Here is a 9,387-nt window from a genome sequence, read left to right on the forward strand (position 1 = left end):
GTAGTCACTGTGTAACCCACAGTGGGTGTTGTAGTCACTGTGTAACCCACAGTGGGTGTTGTAGTCACTGTGTAACCCACAGTGAGTGTTGTAGTCACTGTGTAACCCACAGTGGGTGTTGTAGTCACTGTGTAACCCACAGAGGGTGTTGTAGTCACTGTGTAGCCCACAGTGGGTGTTGTAGTCCCTGTGTAACCCACAGTGGATGTTGTATTCACTGTGTAACCCACAGTGAGTGTTGTAGTCACTGTGTAACCCACAGTGGGTGTTGTAGTTACCGTGTAACCCACAGTGGGTGTTGTAGTCACTGTGTAACCCACAGTGGGTGTTTTAGTCACCGTGTAACCCACAGTGGGTGTTGTAGTCACCGTGTAACCCACAGTGGATGTTGTAGTTACCGTGTAACCCACAGTGGGTGTTGTAGTCACTGTGTAACCCACAGTGGGTGTTGTAGTTACCGTGTAACCCACAGTGGGTGTTGTAGTCACTGTGTAACCCACAGTGGGTGTTGTAGTCACTGTGTAACCCACAGTGGGTGTTTTAGTCACCGTGTAACCCACAGTGGGTGTTGTAGTCACCGTGTAACCCACAGTGGGTGTTGTAGTTACCGTGTAACCCACAGTGGGTGTTGTAGTCACTGTGTAACCCACAGTGGGTGTTATAGTTACCGTGTAACCCACAGTGGGTGTTTTAGTCACCGTGTAACCCACAGTGGGTGTTTTAGTCACCGTGTAACCCACAGTGGGTGTTTTAGTCACTGTGTAACCCACAGTGGGTGTTTTAGTCACCGTGTAACCCACAGTGGGTGTTGTAGTTACCGTGTAACCCACAGTGGGTGTTGTAGTCACTGTGTAACCCACAGTGGGTGTTGTAGTAACCGTGTAACCCACAGTGGGTGTTGTAGTCACCGTGTAACCCACAGTGGGTGTTGTAGTCACCGTGTAACCCACAGTGGGTGTTGTAGTCACCGTGTAACCCACAGTGGGTGTTGTAGTCACCGTGTAACCCACAGTGGGTGTTTTAGTCACCGTGTAACCCACAGTGGGTGTTGTAGTCACTGTGTAGCCCACAGTGGGTGTTGTAGTCACTGTGTAGCCCACAAGACTGTGTAGTCACACAGTAACCCACGGAGAGTGTAGCCAGACCAACAACAAAAGGTCAAAGGTCAAGTGCCACAACCGTGAGCATACAATATGATTTTCTTATTTGATTCGAGCAGCAAGTCCCACAATTTCCTCCTTGTGGTGCTCCAGGGGGACACACACACACACACACACACACACACACACACACACACACACACACACACACACACACACACACACACACACACCATTGAATAACCAGACATCTATCCCCAAGTATCCAGCACAAACCTCGCTCAGGTATAGCATTTATGTATAAAATAGATAGATCTATGTATACAAGTATGAAAGAATGTGTATACGTACCACCTGCACTCCCTACAAATTCATCTACCTATACACACGAGATGAATTACAGTAATAATACAGCAGCTTTCATTGTGAAAAATGTGTTCACCAACCCATATCTCAAACTTGTATCAAATGTACTTTCCACTAGAAAAAATAATTTACAGAATACTCAAACCGAAACAAATGATCAAAATTTGATGAAAATAGGAGAAAAACGGCTAAAACAATATTTACAGAATGCCACCATTGTTGATTCGACGGCCAGTAACAGAACGAAGAGCCAATACCATATGTGTCGTCGTCGCCAGTGTAGTGTGAGGGCTGGCCGCTAACTGCATTTGTCAATATTTGACCCATGTTGTCGATACTTATATGACATCACATGCAAACATTTGGTCGGAGATCGTTCACGGAATTTGCTACAGTGAGGTGATATTTTTACATCTCTCTCTCTCACTCTCTCTCTCACACACACTCTCTCTCACACTCTCTCTCACACGCTCTCTCTCACACTCTCTCTCACACGCTCTCTCTCACACTCTTTCTCTCTTTCACACTCTCTCTCACTCTTTCTCACACACTCTCTCACACACTCTCTCACACTCTGTCTCACACTCTCACACTCTCTCACACACACTCTCTCGCACTCTCTCTCTCTCTCTCTCTCTCTCTCTCTCTCTCTCTCTCACTCTCTCACACACACACTCTCTCTCTCTCACACTCTCTCACACGCTCTCTCTCACTCTCTCTCTCACACGCTCTCTCTCACAATCTTTCTCTCTTTCACACTCTCTCTCACTCTCTCTCACACACTCTCTCTCACTCTCTCTCACACACTCTCTCTCACACTCTCTCTCACACTCTCTCTCACCCTCTCTCTCACACTCTCTCTCACACTCTCTCTCTCTCTCGCTAATGGATTAATATACATTTATCTAAGGTAATATTACAAGAGCAATCAAATTACATCACCTCATTTTGAATCATAATCATATAACGAAATAAATTTAATATAAGTTTTTTTAATATATATACATTATATAATGTTAAATTATAATCATATTAGTTACGTGGTGAATACGGAGCCTGCAGTCTACCTAACTTTCATATAGACTGTTGCCTTAATTTCACCAGTATTTAAATGTAAAAATAACATGTTCCAAGAGTGAGTCAGTCTTTGAATTAATGATTACTGATGGAAGGATATTCTTGAGAACTCCGCTACGGTCTGACTGAGCGCCTTGTGTTATAATTACCGTCTCTCCTGGTTACCCATGATGTTGGGTCAGGTGGGACATCTTGAGAACATTAGCCATATACATTAGAGTATGGCTGCCAATTGGTCTAATCAACTCAGGTCGAGGGTAAAGATGGCTGGCAGACCATCCAGGAGCTACACGTGAAGTACACACGAGGAGTCACAATAACGTGGCTGAAATATGTTGACCAGACCGCACACTAGAAAGTGAAGAGATGACGAGGGAGCCGGTCGGCCAAGCGGACAGCACACTGGACTTGTGATCCTGTGGTCCTGGGTTCGATCCTGGGCGCCGGCGAGAAACAATGGGAAGAGTTTCTTTCACCCTATGCCCCCTGTTACCTAGCAGTAAAATAGGTACCTGGGTGTTAGTCAGCTGTCACGGGCTGTTTCCTGGGGGGTGGAGACCTGGTCGAGGACCGGGCCGCGGGGACACTAAAGCCCCGAAATCATCTCAAGATAACCTCAAGATAACGACATTTCGGTCTGTCCTGGACCATTCTCAAGTCGATTGTGTGAATGGTCAATCTCACACAATCGACTTCAGAATGGTCCAGGACGGACCGAAACGTCGTCGTCCCTTCACTTTCTAGTGTGTGGTTTGGTCTACACGTAAAGTCTTATAGTGTGTTGCGCGCCTTGAAGATTGTGACGGAGAAGTGTTTTACCTTATCACTCAAGAAAATAACTTGTTTACGTCTTACGAGAGAGAGGAGATGTAAGGAATAAATGCTGGAAGAACGCTTTGTGTGTGTGTACTTATCTAATTGTGCTTGCTGGGGTTGAGCTTCGGCTCCCTGGTCCCGCCTCTCAACGGTCAAACAACTAGTGTACAGATTCCTGAGACAACTGGCTTCAATTCAATCTGGCTACATTTAAAACTGTGTATGGAGTCAGCCTCCACCACATCACTGCCTAATGCATTCTATTGGTTAACTTCTCTTACACTAAAACAAATCTGTCTAACGTCCCTGTGGCTCATTTGGGTACTCAGTTTCCACCTGTGTTCCCTTGTGCGTGTACCACCAGTGTTAAATAATGTCTATCTATTCTGCCAATTCCGGCCCTCATGGGAACACATTATAAAAATACATTGATGAAGGCATATAAGAAGGATGACATGATACGAGATATAATTGAGAGGAATTGTAAACCTTTCAGTGAAAACGCAAGGATTCGTCCAGTCATTTATCGACCCTACAGCTGTTTGATGGTCCTCCAGTGACCCAGAGGGAAGATGGCAAGCCTGGCGGACACCTTGAAGCCAGAGTCAGATAACGATCACCTCACCTTATCCTTCGGCACTCTATACGATTAATGAGGCTAGGTGAATCGTAGTGAGGTGCACCCACACTTATAAATGTCTAGATTTCTTGTAAGCTCCTTATACCTGTGTCAGCTTAACAGTGAAGTCCTGAAGATGTCACACTCCTGATGAAACTTTGAACAATAAAAATGGAAAGATTAAGTGATCTAATGTTTCTACACTCTCCAGACGGGAGAGAGAGAGAGAGAGAGAGAGAGAGAGAGAGAGAGAGAGAGAGAGAGAGAGAGAGAGAGGAGGAGGACAGAAAGAGGGGGGGGGGGAGAAGAGGAAACATATATCTATATCATCAGTACGGATAAAAGTGCAGCTAGAAACTCTGCCCCGGCCCAAGCCCTTCAAAGCAAACACCCTCCCAAATCCCCCACGAACCGACAGTATCATATACCACCACCAGGAATCTGTGGTCTTCAAAGAAGCTTTTTCTTTTCCACCCGGGTCAGCAGGCGGCTTTACGGGATTAAAACCCGCAACGCATCAAGCAAATGCTAAACCCTGCACTTGGTGATGCTGCACAAGATCTTTTACAACTAACCAGATTTGTCAACACGTGCCCCGGCTGGTGGTGTACCTGAGGTTATGAGGCCGCTCCGTGCACTCAAAAAGAAGGATGGGGGGATCAGGCCAGTCGCTGTTGGCAACACACTCCGTCGCCTGGTTGTCAAGGCTGCCGCCGGCATTGCCAGTCAGGAAGAGGCGGAGTTGCTGAAACGAATTCAGCTAGGATTTGGAAACCCTCTCCCCACCGAGGGTGTGAAGCGGCTGCTCATGCAGCACGAGAGTACATCGTTAACATCTCTGATCAAATCGAACTTTACAACTTCTTTTAACGTGCAGTGATTTTGTGCTGTACATGACCATTTTCGCCCTCTCTACTATTCCATTCATGCTACAGTCAGGAATCCAACTACTTTTTGGCGAACACGAAATCAGCTCAAAACGTGAAGGAGTCCAGCAAGGTGATCCTCTAGTTCCTAATCTTTTCTACTTAATCTTTTTTCTAGTCTTGAAAAGAAATCACCACAAGCTTGTCCAGCGAGTTCATCATCAGGAGTTGGGCGATAGCACTATTGCCGGCTCCTCTTCACCCCTCTTAGACGACATCAGAAGAATAAAGGAGCAAGACAACCTCGTTGTCTTCCTAAGCCCCTCCAAGTGTGACATAGCCTCTTCAAATCTAAACATCATGGAGTAAATATCCGTCTTGCTCTGAGTTCATGTATCAGGCCCGCAGACAGCACTCTCCTTGGAGCCCTTCTCGAGCCTAACGCCATGGACGTGATCCTCAATAGGAAAATCAGGGACCTAAGGAGGACGGAAGACAGGATTGGTGACATCAATGCTCGTGATGCTGTTTATCTTCTCACTAGATGACGCCTTCCCAAGCCTAACCTACTGAGGTGAGCCCCATCTTACAACAGCCCAAAGCTTGAAGAGTATGACATTCTACTGAAGACCATGCTAGGAAAAGCTGTCAACCTTTTCCTCAGTAACCATTGGTGGAAACAAGCCACTCTTCCCGTCAGACTCATTGGCCATGGTGCCCGGAATGCCACGCAAATTGTTGTTCCAGTTTTCCGATCTTCCTCCTTGGCATCGGATAATCTGGTCAAGGAAATCCTATCAGACAACTTGGGGATTCAACGCGGATACATGCCTCATTCCCACATCATGGAATGCAACACAAAATGGGGTACCTTGGCAGACTCAGCACTCAGGCCAACCTTACTGAAAGCCAACAACCAATCCAGCTGCGACAGCACCATTGTGGGACAAAGAAGTCACATCTTTGTTGGAGACATCATCATCCCCCTGTGGTCGTGCTCGCCTCACAACTTCACGGGCTCCCCATGCATGGGATTTCGTTTTGGCATTCCCTTTGTCTGCGACAGGTACATGTCTCGATACGCAGCAGCTCCATACAGTACTGCAGTCGCCCTCCGTCTTGTTGCCCCAATCCACACTGTATATAAAAGTTTATTTGCGGTTATGAAGATGCAGATGAATAAGGATCGCATGGCCTGCACTGTAGAAAATCAGGGTTGGCGCTCAAGACACTACAAAGTCAACATCATTAAGAGGAGCCTTGCCTCTGTCTAGTGTCCAGCAGAGAGAGACCATCGTAATGTAGTGTACCAAAACTCTCTTGTCTTTGCTGATCGATCAGAGGGAATCACACTACGTCCATGGGGAACTGGCAGACAACTGGCGTGGGACTATACTTGCATATCCAACTTTGCAGCCACATACATCAACCTCTGTCAGTCAAGCAGGAAGTGCGGCCATACACAGAGAAAGAGACAAATCAGTCAAGTACAAGGCAAGAGATAACTGGTACAACTTTGTTCTAATAGGATTAGAGACCCATGGACCATGAGGAGAGCGCTTACAAGATTTCTCAAGGATCATGGGTCTAGGCTCGTCGAAACAATAAGAGACCCAAGAGCAGCACGCTTGCTTTTCCAGCGCATTAGTGTGGCGATCCAGAGGGAAAATGCCCCCCCCCCCCCCCGCCCCTGCATCCTCCGTTCCTGCCCGGCGTCAGAGATGTTCGAAGAAATCTACCGCCTCTAGGAAACAAACAGCTACGTAACTATGTCATCTTATATAATACAGTGCTTAATAATAATGAAAGGGGTGGAAGGAGAAGGAAATTCTTATACGTATTTCGAGTCAAACGACAAGTTTTTCACTAAATGCTCATTATTCCTTCTCTGAGCTGGGGAGAAAGAGTTCACACAATTGCATCAAAGGGGGGTACCCCTATATATATATATATATATATATATATATATATATATATATATATATATATATATATATATATATATGTATATATATATATATATATATATATATATATATATATATATATATATATATATATATATGAGAGAGAGAGAGAAAGAAAGAGAGAGAGAGAGAGAGAGAGAGAGAGAGAGAGAGAGAGAGAGAGAAAGAAAGAGAGAGAGAGAGAGAGAGAGAGAGAGAGAGAGAGAGAGAGAGAGAGAGAGAGAGAGAGAGAGAGAGAGAGAGAGAGAGAGAGAGAGAGAGAGAAAGAAAGAGAGAGAGAGAGAGAGAGAGAGAGAGAGAGAGAGAGAGAGAGAGAGAGAGAGAGAGAGAGAGAGAGAGAGAGAGAGAGAGAGAGAGAGATATTTGGCCTTTTAACCTTCCTCATACAAACGAGCACTACAAAAGAAACAACTTAATAAAACACAAAACAAACACCAATTAAAAAAACAAAAAAACGCTCAAAATACTAATCCAAACAAGTAAAAAGAAACGCACTAATGACAAATAAACAAAGGCCTCATTTTCCTGCCTTATTATATTTGCGTTCATTTCCAGTGTTTTCTATTGCATGTGTAGTGCAATTTTTTCTCCCAGGTGAACTTGACGAAGCCTGTGAGTCTCATTAACGCCAGCCGTCACCCTTCCTACGAGAAAAATAACTTTTTCTCCTGTCTTTAATTAAGACCTGCATAAAAAATGAGAGAATATCACTTCATATGAAAAAGAAAACAGTTTGGATGTGTGATAATATGATAGAATACTTATGAGCTACAAGAATTCTGCCCCAAGAGTGTAATACTTATATGCTGTGCTTATAAGTGTACAGCATATAAGTGTATACTGTACACTTACAGCTGTATGTGTACAGCATATATGCTGTGCTTATATTAACATGCAATCAAATGTTTATTCAGGTAAAATGTTATATGGGAGTCTTGCACTGTGGTTTGTGGGTTTGTGCTCACTGGTTTGTGTTCACTGGGTTTGTGTTCACTGGGTTTGTGCTCACTGGGTTTGTGTTCACGGGGTTTGTGTTCACTGGGTTTGTGCTCACTGGGTTTGTGTTCACTGGGTTTGTGTTCACTGGGTTTGTGCTCACTGGGTTTGTGTTCACTGGGTTTGTGCTCACTGGTTTGTGTTCACTGGGTTTGTGCTCACTGGGTTTGTGTTCACGGGGTTTGTGTTCACGGGGTTTGTGTTCACGGGGTTTGTGCTCACTGGTTTGTGTTCACTGGGTTTGTGTTCACTGGGTTTGTGTTCACTGGGTTTGTGTTCACTGGGTTTGTGTTCACTGGGTTTGTGTTCACTGGGTTTGTGTTCACTGGGTTTGTGTTCACTGGTTTTGTGTTCACTGGGTTTGTGTTCACTGGGTTTGTGTTCACTGGTTTTGTGTTCACTGGGTTTGTGTTCACTGGGTTTGTGTTCACTGGGTTTGTGTTCACTGGTTTTGTGTTCACTGGGTTTGTGCTCACTGGGTTTGTGTTCACTGGGTTTGTGTTCACTGGGTTTGTGTTCACTGGTTTTGTGTTCACTGGGTTTGTGTTCACTGGGTTTGTGTTCACTGGGTTTGTGTTCACTGGGTTTGTGTTCAATGGGCTTGTGTTCACTGGGTTTGTACTCACTGGGTTTGTGTTCACTGGGTTTGTGTTCAATGGGCTTGTGTTCACTGGGTTTGTGTTCAATGGGCTTGTGTTCATTGGGTTTGTGTTCAATGGGCTTGTGTTCACTGGGTTTGTGTTCAATGGGCTTGTGTTCACTGGGTTTGTGTTCAATGGGCTTGTGTTCATTGGGTTTGTACTCACTGGGTTTGTGCGTCCCCTTGAGGAACTTGAGGCAGAGGGGGGGGGGGGAGAAATAGCTTAAGCTACTCTAGTCCCTTGAGATGTATTGTATTGTCTCAATAAACGTACTTGAACTTGATGAACTTAAAACAGTAGAGGTAATGATCGTGGTGGTGGTGATTGTGGTTGTGGTGATGGTAGTGGTCACCAGCTGAGATCTCTCACTAGCTGAGACACATCTCTCACCAGCTGAGACACGCCTCTCACCAGCTGAGACGCGTCTCTCACCAGCTGAGACACATCTTTCACCAACTGAGACACATCTCTCACCAGCTGAGACGCGTCTCTCACTAGCTGAGACACATCTCTCACCAGCTGAGACGCGTCTCTCACTAGCTGAGACACATCTCTCACCAGCTGAGACACATCTCTCACCAGCTGAGACGCATCTCTCACTAGCTGAGACACATCTCTCACCAGCTGAGACGCGTCTCTCACTAGCTGAGACACATCTCTCACCAGCTGAGACACATCTCTCACCAACTGAGACACATCTCTCACCAGCTGAGACACATCTTTCACCAGCTGAGACACATCTCTCACCAACTGAGACACATCTCTCACCAGCTGAGACACATCCCTCACCAGCTGAGACGCGTCTCTCACCATCTGAGACACATCCCTCACCAGCTGAGACACATCTCTCACCAGCTGAGACGCGTCTCTCACCATCTGAGACACATCCCTCACCAGCTGAGACACATCTCTCACCAGCTGAGACGCGTCTCTCACCAT

At 45.6% G+C, this 9,387-nt stretch overlaps 1 protein-coding gene across 1 annotated transcript; it reads right to left on the bottom strand.

Annotated features, from left to right (window-relative positions):
* Positions 1-7,936: 7,936 nt before the first annotated feature.
* On the bottom strand, positions 7,937-9,387 carry LOC123747733 (probable serine/threonine-protein kinase samkC). The gene is made up of 2 exons (XM_045729951.1): positions 8,818-9,387; positions 7,937-8,638 (listed from the first exon to the last, which is right to left on the bottom strand). The coding sequence occupies exons 1-2, from the start codon at positions 9,385-9,387 to the stop codon at positions 7,937-7,939; spliced, it is 1,272 nt and encodes a 423-aa protein (XP_045585907.1).

This window comes from Procambarus clarkii, chromosome 10, assembly GCF_040958095.1.
Source record: "Procambarus clarkii isolate CNS0578487 chromosome 10, FALCON_Pclarkii_2.0, whole genome shotgun sequence".
NCBI lineage: Eukaryota > Metazoa > Arthropoda > Malacostraca > Decapoda > Cambaridae > Procambarus > Procambarus clarkii.

Excerpts from the sequence above, each read along its gene's own strand:
- LOC123747733 (XM_045729951.1), bottom strand. The coding sequence starts at position 9,387 with ATGGTGAGAGACGCGTCTCAGCTGGTGAGAGATGTGTCTCAGCTGGTG. Across the intron at positions 8,639-8,817 it reads TGAGAGATGTGTCTCAGCTA|TTCCTCAAGGGGACGCACAA; the intron begins GTGAGAGATCTC and ends CTCTGCCTCAAG.